An 18663-nucleotide genomic window follows, 5' to 3' on the forward strand; every position below is an offset into this window, starting at 1 on the left:
AAGATCATTGTGTGGGTCATCATTTGATAACAAGAAAATGAGGTGGAGCTCAAGGTTCTGCATGTTCTGTCCACATGCAGAGTGATGGTCTAGTCCAGGGCTGTGGACCCAGTGCCTGGGCAGTAGTCCAGGTTCTCTTGACTCATCACAGCCAGGCAGCAGTGACTTCACATGAGTGTTACAGAATTGAGTATGATTACCTTGCTCAGTGAAGCATGTGGTGCAGAGGTGGTGCTAGGGGATGAGGTGAGGCTGGGGTGCCTTCTTGCTCTTCATGCTGTGGCTTCTACAAGTCAGCATACTCGCACCCAACACATGGCATGGGATGAAGTAGTTGAGGGCATTCTGTGTGAGAGCTGAACTCTCCTCTCCGTGGGTGCCACTCCACATAGGCCATTCCAGGTGTGGCTGGGACCAACCTGGCAGCCTAGAAATCTGGGGCACAAGCCACTGCTGCCATTTTGACCTTGGCTGTTCTAATTTCTAATGTTTTGGTACCCACAATGCAGTTTAATGTCAGTAACGAAAGTTCTTTTGTCTTGTTTGTATAGCACTTGACCCTAAATTGTTCTTGGGCAAGAGTCATTCTTTAGAAATAACTTGTCAAAAACTTTGCATGATTTACTGAGACAAGGATATCTTTACCTCACAAACTTTTTGACAAGTTAAGGAATTGTGTGCTTATATCACTGTCTAGCTCTTGTCCATCTTTATTTTTAAAAAGATTTATTTATGCTTGCAAGAACTGGGGTACAGGCTAGAGGTATGTGGGGGGTGAGACAGTTCATCAGATACAGAGTGGGGAGCAAAACAGGTGGAATGACTGAAATCCACTTCTAAGGGGAGCATCCTGTAGATGAGGAGAGGTCTGCTGCGCCATGTGGGTCAGCTGCCTGGATGGAGAGCAAACTTATGCTTCAGTGGCTGTGGACAGCTTCATAGTGCTGTGCTTTAACCAGTTGTGCCACCAGGGAGGGCCTCTTGCCCATTTTTTTAGAGGATCCTTCACTATTGTGCTTTTTAATTCAGATAATAAGTTTTATATGAAAGAAAGTTAAGGGGTAAGTGTAGAGTTTTTTGCATAAAACTTTGGGTATAGATTATAATTCAGCAGCCATTCATTGAGCAATTGCCAGGTAATTGTACCCTAAAAGATGTCTGGCTATCTTTCTTACTACAAGAGAAACTTGGATTGATCTGTCAAAACTGGATTTTGATAATCACCCAACTTGTGCTCAAGGATCTTACAGGCTTTTTTTTTTTTTTTTTAATATTTATGCATACAGAACTCTGGGGTACAGGCAAGAGGCTCAGGGGCAGTGAGAGTATTCACCAAAGACAAAGTGGGGAACAGAGCAGGCAGATTGATGAAGTACACTGCTGAGGGAAGTAGCAGGTAGATCAGGAGAGGTCTGTGGCGCCATGAGGGTCACCTTTGGGGCTGGGATGGGACTCATACTGAAGTGGCTTTAGCTTCTTAGTGCTGTGCTTTAATCTACTGCGCCACCAAGGAGGGCCTGATATGACTTTTTTTTTTTTAAATACAACCTAAATGTTCACCCAGTGATTTCACTGCAAAACTTCAGGAGTACCGATGGGCCAGTGGGGTCACAGATCATGTAAGGTTGTGAATTTCCTAGGACAAACGTTCTGTCAGCTGTAGAAATTACGAGGGAAACTTAACTTACTCAACTCTTCATCCACTGTAGCAACTACATTGCCTCTTGGAGTTGACTTGTGTAATTAGAAACTGAAACAATTCATAGAACTCATGTACTTTAAATTTAAAGTGGTTTTACTATCTTCTTTTTATAGGTTGACTATGTCATTAAGGAAGCAACTAATCTAGATAACTTGGCTCAGCTGTATGAAGGTTGGACAGCCTGGGTGTGAATGGCAAGACAGTAGATGAGTCTGGTTAAGCGAGGTCAGACATCCACCAGAATCAACTCAGCCTCAGGCATCCAAAGCCACACCACAGTCGGTGGTGATGCAACTGGGGGTTACTCTGAGGAAACCTAGGAAATCTCGGTGCGCTACGAAGTGAATCCTGCAGGACAGCTGCACTCAGGGATACGCCCAACACCATGGCCTGCAACCCCAGGGTCAAGGGTGAAAGAAAGAAAGCTCACCGCCTGAACACGGAGATTGTCTTTCTGCCACAGAACAGCTGCAAACGTGTCAGGAGGTTAGCTGCAGAAAGAAATCGGGATGTCGCGGAGCACAGAGTGATTTGGAACTCCATTCCACCTGACCCTGTGTGTACAATCCAGGAAAAAACCCCGCTCAGAAACAGAGAATACTGGGGCCGAGAAGAAATCACAGCCAAGGAAGATTTGATGCATTCAGATTCTAGTGTAACACTTGTTGCTTGGCAACAATACTGGTTGGGTTGACCAGTAAGTACAAACAGGCTGAGATATGAATTTCAGAAATGGACTGAAAACGGAGAGCTATGTAACAGAAACACTACATTGGAAGGACTTCTGAAATGAAGGGAAAAAAACAAAACAACCCATCCTTCTCCCCAACCCTCCTCCACTACCCACTGCCCTTTTACCTGATATAGATTAGCCATCTCTCAAACTCATTTTTGTTTCAATCCTTATATTTCTTATTCTTTGCTCTCAGTGCTGTTAACAGCTTACATTTGGAGTGATAAACAGAAATTTCTCCAAAACCATCAATAACATGGGAAATTCTGGGATTGTTTAAAGGTCTGATGATCACATACAAAATGTAATTCTGGTTATTTAAGTTATTTCTGTGATTCTATCATGTACAGTTTCCAGAATTGTCACTGTGCATTCAAAAGTAATGAATCTAACAAACATTTGATTTAATGTACACTCCCTTTGCTGATAGTGTGCATTTTTGGGAAGTCATTCAAATTTTCCCTCTTCTGTGATTGCTGTAGTTTCTTTCATAGAAAATAGCTAATTCAATGTAATCTTTTACCTTTTTAAAAGCCAGGATAGAGTATCTATTAGAGTTTTACATTGTTGATGACAGATTAACAATAAAGTGATGTTCTGGTGGAGGTAGAGTGAAATGTTTTTTAATTCAGTTTCCTAATTTGATACTTAATTTTACTTTACAAGGTGATACTTTTCATTTTCAAAGTGTAAATTATCCTTTTGATTTACAGACTGTAAATTATCCTTTTGATTTACAGTCTGTAAATTAAAAGTGCTTTCATTTACCTGGCATTTTAGGACATGTACATGAAACATCAGCAAAAATGAGAACCACCACCATCTTTTATTAGGTTCAGTTACTAGTCTGTGAAGTACTTTTTGTACAATTTCTATAGTTTGCTGTTTAGTAATTCATTGTGAGTTCATGATCAAGGTTTCCTTAAATTATCACTGCATTTCAGTACTGACCTTGTAAATTCAATTGTTGGTCCAAAATAAAAATCCAGACTAGGATTCCTAAAATCATCTATCAGCACAAACTAAAATACAGTTAAAAATCTTCTGTACATTTTTCTTAACCTGCATTTTAGAAATTAGAACTGTAATTGCTTTCTAGTTACCAGTCTTCACAGACACACAAAATGTGTTAAGGATGAATTCCACATAGCTCTGATCTTTTCTGTATTCTATGCCACATTATAATCTTTAAATACCTACAACAGAATGCACTTCAGTATCAGTGATTTTTTTTAAAACTGTTTTGACAAGTATTGCAAGAGTGGTGGTATTTTTAAATACCCATGTGTCGTCTAGTAGTAAGTTAAGGAAACTCATGCATCAACTTTTATTTTCTTCATCTTGAGCCTCATTTTCACAATCAAAACTTAGCTGGAATAATAATGCCATATTGTATTTTGCACTCTGCTTTATTTCCTAAAGACAGTGGGAGCATTCATCACTTGATTACCTCTGCTCTCTTAAGATTAAACAGGTTTTTCACAACATTCTTTATTGTCCCAGGAAAAACTTTTGTCACAATGATTAAAAAAACCAGTTCACATTAGTTTGTTCTCTCTAGATGGTATTTAGAAATTAGTTCCTCTTTGATAAAGAAGATAAGTGGATTTTATTGCCTGTGAATTTTAGGTTTCAGAGGTACCTGGCAAAAATACATGCCTCTGGTAAATTATCTACCACTTTTGTTGTAAAATGGTCCCTCAGAGAATAGTGTGGCATATAAGTATTTGGTTCAGGGCAGATAAGAATAATTGATGACTTCAAATCTTAATCTTTGCTGCACTCTGGGCTATGAGACCCTCCTCTGTAGGGTTTGGCTTTCTCTGGGAAGTCATTCTCAAAGGCGCTTTATCATTTTGAACTGTTGTAAGAAACCTCAATAGTTAGCAATTTTATCAGTGGGTAAAAGGCTCTAGTGGTAGAGCAAATTGAAGATGGCGCTATATTTTGGGGATCACCCTGTAAAATAATGGAAAGCTTAAGAGTGCTGTAGTTAGTAATACATTTATGGTGATACAAAGTACCTGTGGAGAACCAGGGAATCTGCTCTTCTCTCAGATTCGGGGGGTACCGAATAACCTACAAACCACCTCTTCTTCAAAGTACCCCCTGGAAACTGAGGTTTCTCTTGTGTTTTTGTCTTTAATTTGCTAAATAAAATTGCCTGACTTTAGTTGCTATCTCTGCGAAGCTGTGGAGGTTTAGAAGTTCTTGGAGCTGCCTGTAGCCTGTTTCTTTGGTGTGTCTTAACTATATCTGGTCATGAGTTCTTTATAGTTTGCTAGATAATTAGGTTCTTTTGTGTCTGACACTTGCAGTTTTTCACATATGTGAGAATTGATAATCAAGCTCTTGATCTGTTTCCCTGAATTGCTTTTTTAGTGCCCTAACCCCAGGTTTAGGGTGAGGGTTTGTATTACAAAGAAAAACTTCCATCACTCTGCCCTTAACACTTGCCTCTATTACCTAAGCTTAGTTAGTAGTTAATATTGTCCCGTGTTTGGTGTTATCTGCATTTTTTTTAATGTGGTTTTTCTGATGTGTGAAATTTAAGGAAAGAGCCATTTTAAAATGCCAAGCAGGGCAATGCAAGTACAGCCAAATATTAGAGTTGATGTGCAATCTTAGGTCATTTTAAACCCGGGGTATTATAGGCAGTACTTTGAAACAGAGTCTTCCTGGCCTATTTTCCTCCACATATTTGTAATTACGCTGGGGGCTTACTTTTTTGGCAGTACTAAAATCAAGGGAGCTGGTTCTTCTTTTCTCTTTCTCTGATTCTTTTCATATTAAACCACCTACAGTTAACCTGTTAGTCCAATTCATATACATTAAAAATCAGTGAATGCTTTGTTAGCACAGTTAAGTATCTTACACAAAATTAGTTAATGAAAACCAATAGCCTTCCATTCTGTAACTTGTGGAGCTTGCAAAATGCCAGTAATTTAGAGCTAAGGCATCCCTCTTGCTTAAAAGGGTAGATAGGATGTATTAATGTGAGTTTCACGAAAAGAAGGTATTTTGTTTTCAGTGTTTGGGTTGTACTAAAGATTTCATAATGAGGGGAAAGTTAGCATTCCAAAACTTTATGCTGGGGGAAGAGGAAATTAAATTCACTGTATTATGAACCTCTAAGGGTTTGTTGCACTTTTCCTGCTTTGTAGGCCTGGGTAATAGTCTCACCATCCCTTATCTACCAGGGCACGGTTCAAGGTGGTCTCTTGCTTTCAGTGGGAACTGGGCTGGGCTTACCTAGGGAAAAAGCTGTTGTGCTAATGTGAAAATGTCATACAATTGGCTGAACTTTTGAAGATGGTAAGCTTAAGGAATTGCATGTTGTTCCGAAATGCAGACTTTTTTTTTTTTTTTTTCGAAACAAGCTGATTTTTTTTTCTCTTCCTGACTTAAGTTTCAGCTCCCATTAAAAGTTCTTATGTCAGTTATTTTTCTGGTTTAAATTTCCCTTGCATTTCCACCTGTCATGTCCATGGCAGTGACATACTTCACTTACCTGTTTATTTACTTTACCTTTCTTATAACAGCAAATTAAGTTGAAAACTGAATCTTCCTTGTCCTAGTAACATTGTATAAAAAAGTGACTTCTCTGTACAAAGGTTGCAATGCCTCCTGATGGATATAATTTTGTGATTGTATTTAAGATTAAAAGTTGAATAAATCACACCAGCTTCCTGAAAATGTTCATGATGCATCTTTTTGAAAACAAAAATACATGCCTACTTTGTGCATATTTGCATTAATGTGGCAAAGATTGTATGAAATACCTGTTTTTCAAAAAATAAACGTCTCAAAAATAGCATGTAAGCTTTGGATTTATTTGGTCAAAGGTCCCAGAAAACTTCATATGGGTAGCTTTTTTAAACACTAATACTGAAAAATTTTTTTAAAGAACTTAGTTTTTTGGTTCCCAGAGTGCCAGTATTTTTCAGTAGCAGTGGAAATTTTACTAAGATGTAAAGTTGTTAGTATTAAGACCCAGTTTATTTAGCTTAAATATAGGTAACACTCAAAAACAACTTCAGCCTTCCTATTGGCCTAGGAATCAAGTCTCAGCGCTATCACTGCTGAGGCCGAAGTTTGATCCTGGCCAGTGAGCTGACCCCCAGAGTGCAGCAGACCTCTCCTGTCCCGCTCCCTTTCCCCCTTAGCAGTGTATTTCAATAATCTGCCTGTTCCGTGTCCCACTCCACTGTGGTGTCTTCTCACTCCACACCTCTGGCCTACATCCCAGTTTTACTTAAAAAACCTCAAAACCTCCTGTACAGTAACATTAATATTTCCCAGGCTATTAAAGCACTGAAGAACTAAAATGTCCAGCTTGTTATAATAGCTGTTCGCATTTGTTGCAATGGGTTATGTTAGGATTTGTGTTAGCTGTCAGTCATCTGGCATAATTTAAAAGATCATATCTTGTATTTATAGCACAGAAAACTCAAGAAAGGTACTTTATAGGTGTATTTTAATAGGCCAATTAGAAATTTCATGGAAAGAACTTTTAGCAGTGCTCTGAGGCTATTAAGTCACAAAGTCCTGGAGATTTGGGAATACATTTCTTGAGTAACAAAAAACTCCCTGGAGGGAGTGTGTTAACAGTTGTTTATTTTTCCCACCTACCTCAGTTCTATAGGCAGGTGCTGAAAAGTTCCTTAAATTGTTAATAGGGGGCTTGTGTAAACCAGAAGTTTTCTGTAGCCAAAAATAACTACAGTATTAAAGTTAGTTGTTAACTGATAACTGGCACTTTACTGGATATACTCTGATTGCTGACTGGGACCTTCTTTTCTAAGAGATGGAAGAGGATCTGCATTTCACATGACAGCTTTAAACTCTCCCGAGTGGAGTCTTTGTCAATTAGCTGGCTGCATGTTAGCTACCAGATCTCATCGACCACATATCCAGAGTAGCACTGGCGTCTCTTTCCCTAGCAAGGCTAGCCACCCCCATCAAGTATTTCCACCAGCTCCAGCCGCCTCACTCAGTCTTCGCGCTGGCATGGCAAATTTCCCCCCCTTTGCTGAAATCCACGATGCGTGTGTCCCCCAGGCTGGCTCAGGCAGTGTGCCTCTAGTAGTGCCCTCACATTTCTTTATGCCTTCTCTGGATTCTTTAGAACCTGGTAGCTATTTAAGGGGTGTTTTGACAAAGCCAGTTTAAAGTTCGATGCCATCATTAATGACAAAAGGCTGAAAGTGGAAAACTGGTGCGTCCATCCAAGGCCAACACGTGACACTACTTTCTCTGTTCTGAGTCATGCGGAAGCTGATGCCTGAAGTCCTGGGGGGACAGAGGCAGCAGTGTGCTAAGAATCCCATGGTTGATGACGTTACCGCTCAGCAGGACCTCGAGTGTAAGCAAGGTCTTATCAAAACCAGCTCCTCTGGGGGAAGATCAGTTTTCCAAGCAAGCACTTTCTCCTAAAAGACCCGGTGTGAAAAGCCGAGGGTATCCACCGGTGTTTCCGCGCGCTCTCAAGCCGCCCCGTCCCCCTTCCCACCCCCCCCCCCCCCAACTAAAGCGAGTAAGAGGGTTAATATAAAAACCACAGAGAATCTACACGAATAGCTCCCTTCACAACCTCCTGAGGTGGGCCCGAGCCTTGGAGTCCCAGATCCAGGCTCTGATGCTCAGGGGCCGGGCTAGGGTCGCCGGGACAGGGACTGGAGCAAAGAGGGTCGTGCCCCTAGGGGCCCGGCCAGGCCGGGAGCCAGGCGGGCAGAGGTCAGCCAGCCCCCCGTCTCCAGGAGGTTGGCATCACGGGCGCACTTCCGCTCTCCGCCTGACGTTGCGCGGCGTATTTCTTCTACGACTAGGTTTTCCCGAGAGGCTCCCGAGCAGCTGTGCACACCACCCGAAAGACGCCGGGGCGATCACCCCCGAAGGCCAAGACCAACCCACCGCTCGCGAGGCGGCAGTTGAACCGATTCCGAAGAGCCTGGGAGGGGCGTCGCACAAGTCTCGGGCGCTGATTGGCCATTCTGTGACCCCGCCCCTCGGCCGGCGAGGCCTCGCTTTCCTTTAACCTCGTTTTCAAGCCATGCGCTGGGCAGCAGTTGGTCGGTTCTTCCTGAGCTTGAGTTCGATCTGTCCAATGAGGAGCGCGCTTCGCGCTGGCTGTCGGGAAAGGCACCGGGCTATATAAGGCCTGCGGGGCGTACCCTGGCCGTGGGGTCTCCTTGCGGGTATTTAGTGCTGTTTTGTTCCAAGGGCGACTTTCGCTCGCTGAGGCGGTACCTCTGGGACGATGGCAGAGGGAGATAATCGCAGCGCCAACCTGCTGGTGAGTGCCGGCTCCTATTCGAGAGGGAACCGAGTGGGGCCTCGACCTGGGTGGGCTCGTTCCTGTCACCCGCCGTGGCCCGGCCCCCCTCGGTGGGTGCCCAGGCGACGACGCGGTGGACCTAAGACACCCCCGGAGGAAGGTTCGGCACTGGGCGTAGAGGGCGCGTGATTAGTCACGACGAATGGGGGTTGAGGAGGAAGTGGGAGAAGGGGGACCGAGACGGAAACCTGGGGCAGAGGGCCGGGCGAGGGCGACCCAGCGCTTTTGGGGCCCAGGCGCCAGCCCTGGCCAGGTTAGCGCCTCTTTGATCGTGGCCCTGTGTCCCTTCATTCTTTTTCCCAGTCCACGGACAGGAGAAATCCTGTTAGGAGTTGTCACAGCTTAAAATGGCAGAGAGGCTGCGAAACTCTCCGCCGGGAACCGGGAGTGGGGTACAGGTGGAAAGACAATGGGGTTGGGTGGGTCTTGGCGTTTGTACGGAATTTGAACGTTGAGGGGTGCACTTGGGGCGACTTTTGATTAAGCAGAGATCCGAAGGAACTGAGGCGAGTTTTTATCACAGGTGGACAAGTTGAACGGATTGAAGGCACAGTCTAGGCAAAAATGAGAGCGAAGCCAGTGTTTTTGTCTCCATTGCCCTTCCCCCGAGAAAGTTAGGCCTCATGCCGCAGCCACAGTGAAAGAATTTAATTTTTGACTTGATTTTCCAGGAGTACAGTGTTAACGCATTCAGTGATGTTGCTGAGCAGCTTTGATTGTGCGGGATTTTCACTTTGCATTGGATTTTAGAAACGCCTGACTAGTCAGCGTAGTTAGCCCCAGCCAGGTTCCTTAAGAGGATCGGTTGAGGCACCAAGAAGTTGGTGGAGTTGACGCGGCTCTGGAAATGACAGGTCCTGGCCTAGAGCTCAGCTGCTCTTTCCAGCAGAGCAGTATCACATCAGGGAGAGGGAGGCCTTTGGTCTTGCATTCCCTGATTCAGATCTGTTAATTTGAATCTCAGTGTCTCTCAGTATCCTCACTTGTAGAATGAGGGTAACAACCCCTGGTAGCATGCTGGGAAGAGTGATTAAACTAAATGGATTAAATACTTGGCACAGTTTCTCGCACAAAGTAATCTTGAAGTCATCCGAGTGACTGCTAGAATCTTTATTTAGAGTAAGGTGCACTGACCCCTGTGATGACATTTCTAGGGACACTTGGTTTTCAAAATGTTCCAGTTTTTTCCCCTCTACCAAAATTGTCTGAAGGGCTTTAGGGCCAGCATTAGCTCATCCCAGAAGTCCACTTTCAGCTGATTGTCAGATTTGCAGAGAAACTTAGTCCGATCAAAATGTAAGAAGCAGTTTTGAGATGTTTACTTTAAAGCACCAAGTGATTTGGTGAAAGTAGTTTTCCTTAATTTGCAAATAAGGCAAATATCTAAATGAGTCCATTTCAAAGAGCTATTTTGGAAACTGAATGCTGTTCAGAGAGAGGCTTTCCTAATGGATTTAGAATAGGAGTTCAGATCAGTGCAATGACAAAACAGATCAATTCTAACCACCTGAAATGAACTTAAGGTGATGTAATTTTTTTAAAGACTGGGCACTGCCACTTAGTGGTACATAATTGTGGGAAAGGTAGTTAAGCATTCTGAGTTCACTTTCTTTAGTTGTAAAATGGGTCTTCTTATCCATTCCTTGGGGCCTCTATAAGGATTATGTTACATCAGATATGTAAAAATAGATAGTGCTCCCACTAATTTCTGTCTCTGGTAGCAACCTTGCAGGGCTTTTCAGAAACTAAGTTGTTTAATAAGATAATGATTTGAATAAGAGCTATTTTGCATACTTTGTACCTTAGAAGAATTTCAGCTCTCTAGGAACCATAGAAATTTTGAGAGTGGTTAAACGATCGCTTTAAATGTTGTGCATATGTAGGCTGCTGAAACTGCAAGTCTGGAAGAGCAGCTGCAAGGATGGGGAGAAGTGATGCTGATGGCTGATAAAGTCCTCCGATGGGAAAGAGCCTGGTTTCCACCTGCCATCATGGGTGTGGTTTCTTTGGTGTTTCTGTAAGTGAGCGATTAAATTACTACAGTTTGTGTTTATTAGTTATAAGGCTCAGGTAAATATGGCCTCCATTTATGAAAGTACTTTAAGTCTTTTGTAATGTATAATCTGGAAAGAATGCCTTTTCTTGGAGCAGTTTTCTCAGTTTTCAGAATTTGTAGTACTTACATAAGCTTGTAATCTAATGCAGCTGAATTAAGAAATGACTCAAACTTTTTGGCCCTAAGACACTTTATGTTCTTAACAAATACTGAGGGCCCCAAAGAGCTTTTTATTTTATCTCTTGATATTTACATTAACCATTCCGGCTTAATGTCACCATGAAGGCTTTGGAAAATCACTCTGAAAATTAGAATGAAAAGGGCAAGTGACATCTTTGGGAACTTGTGGACTAAGTGTAAATAGTTAAAACACCGTCAACAATGAATAATGACTTTCTCTAATTTTTTTTTTTTTTTTTGAACAGGACTATCTACTATCTAGATCCATCTGTTCTGTCCGGTGTTTCCTGTTTTGTTATGTTTTTGTGCTTGGCTGACTACCTTGTTCCCATTCTTGCACCTAGAATTTTTGGCTCCAATAAATGGTAGGTGGCATAATGATTTGGCAGCCTAATTTCTGAAAAGTTACTGGGTGATCTGGTGGCTGTAATTAATAGTCACCAAAGGGTTAGATTTATTGCTTTTATATGATAACTCTTTTAGCTGATTCAGAATAAATCATGAATTTCCAGTACTTACATCACCATAGTTTTTCAGGGCCAGGCTTTTATTCTGAAACTGTTTTTCTTTTTAGGCTTTTCAGTGGGAAGTAAGTTTTTAAAAATAACATTTCATAAAGGTTTGCAGAACTCATAGTTTTACATTTTATATTTCCTCCGAAACTTAAAATGTATAGTTAGTTTCACAAGTTACTTTTAATTTTTTAAAGATTTATTTATTTTTGCATATAGAACTGAAGTACAGGCCAGAGGTGTGGAGGTGGGTGGTGAGAGGATTCACCAGAGACAGAGTAGGCAGCAGAACAGGCAGGCTGAAATCCATTGCTGAGGGGAACATTGGGCAGGTCAGGAGAGGTCTGCTGTGCCATGTGGGTCACCTCCCTGGTTGGGGATCGAACTTGAGCTGCAGTGGCAGTGATAACTTAATAGTGCTGCACTTTAACCTGTTGCACCACCAGGGAGGGCCCTCATAAGTTACTTTTAAATAAATACAAAAACAGTAATAGTAGATTTTTATTCAGCAACAGCTACTTATTGAATGTCTGCTGATATGTTAGGTGCTGTTCTAGGTACTGTGAAATATTTTGACTTGCACTGCATACTAGTGGGTTGTTGATTTCAATTTTACCAGTCTCTGGTTATTTATGAATTATTTATGAAAGTGTAGGTCACATTAAAGTACCTTTTTCTTTCTAAAAAGTACCTTTTACTTTCTAAAAAGTACCTTTTTAGTTTAAAGACTTATTTATGCATACAACAACTGGGGTGTAGGGCTGCAGTGCAAGGGATTGGGGGAGTTGAGAGGATTCATTAGAGACAAAGTTGGGGGGCAGAACAGGTGGATTTTATTGAACTGCACTGCTAAGGGGAACAGCGAGGCAGGAGAGGCCATGCTGTGGCTAACTTCCTGGCTGGGAGAGGAACTCAGATTGTAGTGGTGATAGTGCTGAGACTTAACCCCTAGTGTAGCAGGGAGGCTCCAGGTTACTTTAAAAGTATTTTAATTTCCTTCCACAGTGTTGGATTTCTCACTTTAGATCTAGATAAGTAAACAAAACTAGATGTTGCAATTGATTTTTTTTCCCTAGCTGTTCTTCTCCTTGGTTGTTTCATTTGATAAATAGACTTTATGCCTTTAGTTTTATTGTTGTTGCTCTGGTAATAGCAATTTATAACTCTATAAAAATAAGAATTTTTACATGTGTACTTTATGGATTTTTGAGGACAAACTGAACAAAATTATGAGATAACTAATCATGTTTATTTAAATGCTTTCCCACAGCAGAATAGTGTTAGGAAATGTCCTGTGAGTTGTTTTGCAGTTATGAATTATGCGGGTGTTTACTGGGCAAGTTTGTAACCATGCAGTGTAACAGTTCAATAAAAGAAATCAATCTGACCTTGATTTTATTTGTTGGATGACATTCTAAACTGCTAATTCATAACTCTTGGAGGAAAGTTTTTAGAAACAAAGGCTGATAGTTTCTTCTAGTTATCAGTATATGACTCAGTCTTATCAACAAAGCGGTTTTAGTTTTTGGCCTTAAGGAGAAGAACACTGTTGCACAGCCACAATCTAACCTTGACCATGGGCAACATATAAGGTCTGATTGTTTACAACAAATTCCAAGGCTCAGCAGAAACCCTTCTCTTTCTATCACTTAAGTTTAATCAGTCTCCTTTCCCCACCATCCTTCCCCCATTTTAAGATTTATTTATTTATTTATGCATACAGTACTGAGGTACAGGCTAGAGGTGTAGGAGTGGTGAGAGGCTTCAACAGAAACGGTGGGGAGCAAAACTAGCAGACTGACAAAGGACACTGCTGAAGGGAACAGTGGGCAAGACAGGAGAGGTCTGCTGCACCATGCGGGTCAGCTCCTGACGGAACTCATGCTGAAGTAGCTAAAGTGTCTGCAGCCAACTTTGCAATGTTGCGCTTTAACCCAGTGCATCACCAGGAGGGCTCTCCTTCCTCCATTATAAAGACCTTTTATATTTTTATATACGATTACATTTCCCTCACTAGCAGTAAATTTATAAAGAATTTGGATTTGAGTGTTTCTTCCTTGGATCAAATGCATGAAGCCCAGTTTGAGGGTGTTATGCTTTGAATGCTAGTAGTTATTTCTTTTCCTGATGAGTGCTCAAATACTACTGTTTAATGGAAACAACATTTTTCTCAAAACAACGGGACTCTGATGGGCTGCAACTCAGGATTCATTAGGATCTGAAAAATAATTAGGAACACAGAAATTATACTAATTTCTGCATGGCCCATAGTGGTAGTGACATTCCTGTTACTATCCTAAAGCAAACATTGGCTTTAGAATCATGTTTATCATTGCTTTAATGTATTAAAATACATGTGTGTCTACACACACGAACACACACATGCACACACATGTGCCTGCCCCACTCGTGTCTTTATTTCTGTGCTAGAAAAGGTGTCTTAGTGGTATAAGGACTTTTTCACCTTTATAATATCGGATCATTGTTTACTTAAACTTTTTTTAAAGATAGTTTTTAAAATTTTAAGAGGATGGCCTATTTCTGTTTACTGTAGAGAGCTGCTTATAGCAAAGGAAAATTCTTTTTCTAGGACCACTGAGCAACAGCAAAGATTCCATGAAATCTGCAGCAATGTAGTAAAGTCTCGTCGCAGAACTGTGGGCTGGTGGAAACGCCTCTGCACTCTAAAGGAAGAAAAGCCTAAAATGGTACTTTCTTTTTTTTGAGTTATTTAAGTAAAACAAAAATTTCCAGTTGAGTCAGTTTTTGTTTTCATTTTAGTGTTTGATGGCCCTTTTGTTTTAATAGTTATAGTCTGATGCCTTCCATTATCTGTTGGTTTAACTTTTTTGAATACATTCATAAATGTTTATCTCATTCATTTGAAATTAGTTATATTTTACATTTAGTTTTTCATTCTAGTTGGACAATTTTTTTTTTTTTAATTTACTGAAATAAAAGACATACTTAGCACTTGCTCTTTCTCAGGTTTAGATGAGGTTGCTAAGCACAATTACCAACTGTATAAGTAACAATTTATATAACAAGCTAATACTAGGAGGAAATGTATCTAGAGTCTATGTATTTTATACATAGGTAATAAATATTTTTGAAGAAAAATTGTAATAAAAACCGAATTATTTTCCATCCTTTGAAATGATATCCTAAATCTATGCTCTTTAGTTTGTTCCAGGAATTGATATTTCTTGTTATTTTCATTATTAGTACTTCATGACCATGATCCTTTCTCTTGCTACGGTTGCTTGGGTGGGACAGCAAGTCCACAACCTTCTTCTCACCTACCTGATAGGTAAGTCTGTGAGGAACAACTGCAGGCCTGGCCTGGGACTTAGTAAACAAGAGTGTGTGCTTGCTCATCAGGTTTGGGCACTGCTCAAAGAACTGTGGGAGTGTAGAAGTTTAACTGAAAAACAATTCCTTGTGTTCAGGGAGCTCGTATTGTGGGATATTGAGGCAGAGAAATAATAACCAAGAGGGGAATTAAAATGCTAGATGTGAAGATAAGTAGTGTGCAAGTTAGCTGAGGTGTGACGGCAGAAGTTTCTGGGGCTAATTATTACCACTGGAAGTGATGGATTTCATACTGCTTCCTCCCATCAGAATGTCTTTAACAGTCTGGGAAACTACCTTCTGTAAAATGTAATAACCTGTAGAAAATGAATTGCTGCCTCTGTAATTTTGTTTCTTTATTTTTAAGTGACTTTCTTGCTGTTGCTTCCTGGACTGAACCAACATGGAATCATTTCGAAGTACATTGGAATGGCCAAAAGGGAGATAAACAAGCTTCTCAAACAAAAAGAAAAGAAAAATGAATAGTGAATCTGCTTTGTTCAATGTGACTAATGGCATATCCATTATCCATGGAAACAGTTTCTATTATTGCTGTCTGGATACTAAATGTTACAGAAGCAGCTCTTAGCTCCCTCATCTGCCCTTAGTTAATAGAAATTCAGACTTGCCAACTCAGCTTAATTCATAGTGTCTTCATGTCAAGTGTGGCTGGGTATATTCTCTCAGTTGGCCTTACATGGACAACTCATTTGTATGACTTGTTTTGATATTTCTCATGCAGGGTTGATCGAATTCTTACATTTAGGCAACTTCCTGTAATAACCTAGTGGTGACCTTCACCCTTTAGTACAGTTAACAGTGACTCTGGGTAACTATCCAGTTGATCTTTGTTTTGGCTAGATAGAAGGTAGTGGTCTGTGGCTACAGGAAGCTGGTTCTACTGTCTGCTTCCACAGTCTGCTTAAAAAACTGTCTGGCTCTTCATGAATATAGAAACCACATAAGAGACCAATTAAGATTCATTCCTTATTTTGTTTCTGTATCATGGGTGAAGACTACTTATGTAATGAAACAAATTCCGTATGCCAGTATGTATTGGCTTCTCCCTGTGCAAAACTTAGTAAGTTGTAAGAAACAGTGATGTTTTCTTCCAAATGGGAATCTGACAGGTTTAGAGCTTTTATCCGCTTGTACTTAAACTTTAAATTAGTAAATCCTTCAAGACTTTTTAGCAGAATTCCAAAAGGTTGTATTTTGACTTGCAGCCTACTTTTAATTTCTGATTTTCAGCTGACTGATGCTGAAGTGCATAAATAGGTTAAGGCTCAATGTCCCTGACCTTTACTCCAAGACCAACCACTAAAGAACAAGCCTCCTGTGTTTAGTCAAGATTCACTTCAGTAGACAATAATCTTACTAGTTTCTCAAGACCCAAATAGCCTTTAAAGGCAGGCCTCGGGATTCTCATTTAATGGCAGTTCTGGCTGCCGTGGCCCCTATGGATTGGGCATAGGAAGTGGTGACTAAGAAGGTATCTGTGTAGCTTTTTCTCTGAAGAATATAAGGCTGGTGGTGAGAACAGACTTGGAGTGATGAGAGTTGGCTTTGCTCCAGAGAGTCTAACTCTGACAAGCTGCTTAGAGTCAGTCTCCCTCTCAGCAGCTAGAAATTAGGAATGAACCTCTGAGGACTGAAAATGTGAATTTTTGAACATTCTTTAATTAGCTGTAATATAGTTTTGTGAATTTATTGCACTGATGTTGTAAGGCCTGGACCTTGTGGTTTATCTGTCCCTAAATAAGTTTTCTCCCCTTCAATATTGCTGTAAACAGTGGCATCCATGTAGCACATGTTTGAGTTTTTCCCCATGTTTCTATGGAAACTACAAACTACCTTAATATACATGTGTTTCCTCCTTGTAAATAACCTATTGTCCTGCCTGGATTTTTGTGTGTATACTTGTTCTACCAGTTAACTACTTTTGCAGTTTTAATCCTGTATTATTTCTTCAACTTTGTTTTGTGTAAAAGGGGAAAAATTAAAAAAGCAAGAATCCCTCTTTGTGTCTTACTTTCTTAGTAGTTAACCAACACCATGTTTACATGATTGGAGTTATAAATTTCATTAATGAACTACCCTGTTGATCATTACATGCCTGTAAGAAACTCTAAGAACAAAGTGAAATAACGGTTTAGAGTTACTCAGCAAGCATCCTGGCACCGTGCTAATTGGAAAGGAAATAGAGTGAATGAGTTAGTGATGGCCGTGTTGGAAGGACCAGGAGTAAGGCAGGCTCAGGGGGAAGCTCTGGGCAGCTCTGTACCTCGGGGCTTAGTATACAGGCACTTGGTAAATAATGGGTGGGTAACTTTCCCCTGCACTTGAAGTTTTTTAAAGTAGAGCTCAAGTTGAATGTTTTTATTTTTTATTGGCCTCCCTGCCTATACTTAGTGGCTCTGGGACAGATTTAATATTAAATCCCAAGCTACCCCAAAAGTTTAGATTCTTTGTTGCCTCCGGTGGCTTTGGTGATGTCTAGAAAAGGGAAGTGACACACCGTCCCCAGAGGTCTCACCGTGGTTGTTTGAGGCTAAAAAACCCAGGTCTTGCACAAAGTTACGGAGGCTACTTCTCAGTTGAGCCCCTGGGCTGACTTCCCAGTGCAGCCCAGCTACCCCTCTGCAGCTGTTCTGGCCACAGCCTTCGGACACTTGCTCTGGCACTCATTCCAGAGCGGCCCTGCCATTTCCGAGTGTAGACGATGAGTTAGTGGTGCTAAGAGGGAAAGGATTTGGGTTTTCAGGAGGTCACCTTCCACATGTTGCCTTTTATCTTAAAGTAGCCCACGTCAGCTTCCATTTGGCTTCCCTGTAGATTCACCTCCCTTCATCTCCAGGAGCTGTTAACAGCCTATTCCCACTCACTTTTCCTAACACTTGGGCATCAGAGACCTAGATCCAAACCCCATCCAGTGGTCTCTCTAGTAGCTTAGTCAAGTAACCACTTGGCTTTGTCTTTTTAAGACAAAGAGTTTTAAGTCAAAGGTTGAATTTAGTTTTCTCATTTGTGAAACGGAGATAATAGAGCTCTAGCCATGGGCATTGTATAATCACATTTATTTTGAGAAGTCACTTAGTTCATCTACAGCAATCCCTCACTGACAGTCATGAACTGGTAACTGACCCATCAGATCGTACTTCCTCTGGAAGCTTTAGAAATAATATCTCAGGCCATCTCTGCATTCCCACTTAGTAGGCATCCTATATGGCATGTTGCTGGGTATTGGTGGCCTTTAAAGGTGGTACTCCCACCCCCACTGGGATCTGATTTTTCATAAAAACAGGAACTATTATTTTTTCCCCTTGCCATCTGGCACATGGCAGGCACTCCTGAATGCATGGATGGGTGGGTGAGTGAGTGACGTGTACAAAGAGACAGTGCTATTTCTGTAGTCACAGCAAAGCTCTTAAAGGCAAGTGAGTTTATTCACGTAACTCCTTACTTTTGCTAAGGTCCTAAAGGTGAACTCCATATTTTATTAAACAGAACAGGTAAGTACACAGGAAACCATTTTCAAGAGAATTTTCATTTAAAAAGGTGATGTGGGCCCTCCCTGGTGGCACAGCCGGTTAAAGCACAGCACTAAGATGCTAAAGCCCTCTTCAGCATGAGTTCCATCCCCACCTGCCCTGGGAGGTGACTACACCACATGGCAAGGCAGATCTCTCCTGCCCCGCCCCTCAGCAATCTGCCTGTTCTGCTCCCCACTCTGTCTTTGGTGAATTCTCTCACCACCCCTGCACCTCTGGCCTGTCCCCCAGTTCTGTATGC

The 18663-nt window shown here is 41.3% G+C and overlaps 2 protein-coding genes across 2 annotated transcripts in view; both read left to right on the forward strand.

Moving 5' to 3' along the window:
* The window catches only part of SMG1 (SMG1 phosphatidylinositol 3-kinase-related kinase), a 92350-nt gene extending 86107 nt beyond the window's left edge, over positions 1–6243 (forward strand). Inside the window, exon 63 of the mRNA XM_004692098.2 lies at positions 1816–6243. Within this exon, the coding sequence (XP_004692155.1) occupies positions 1816–1893 (78 nt within the window). The 3' untranslated portion in view covers positions 1894–6243. The remainder of the gene's footprint in view (positions 1–1815) is intronic.
* A 2352-nt stretch (positions 6244–8595) lies between these two features.
* ARL6IP1 (ADP-ribosylation factor-like 6 interacting protein 1) lies at positions 8596–16891 on the forward strand. Its single transcript, XM_004692099.2, has 6 exons — positions 8596–8730; positions 10656–10789; positions 11254–11373; positions 14111–14228; positions 14746–14830; positions 15239–16891. Exons 1-6 carry the CDS (start codon positions 8695–8697, stop codon positions 15355–15357), a joined length of 612 nt encoding a protein of 203 aa, XP_004692156.1. The 5' UTR covers positions 8596–8694; the 3' UTR covers positions 15358–16891.
* The last annotated feature ends 1772 nt before the right edge of the window (positions 16892–18663 follow it).

This window comes from Condylura cristata, unplaced genomic scaffold, assembly GCF_000260355.1.
Source record: "Condylura cristata isolate star-nosed mole 26May11 unplaced genomic scaffold, ConCri1.0 scaffold00032, whole genome shotgun sequence".
Lineage (NCBI taxonomy): Eukaryota > Metazoa > Chordata > Mammalia > Eulipotyphla > Talpidae > Condylura > Condylura cristata.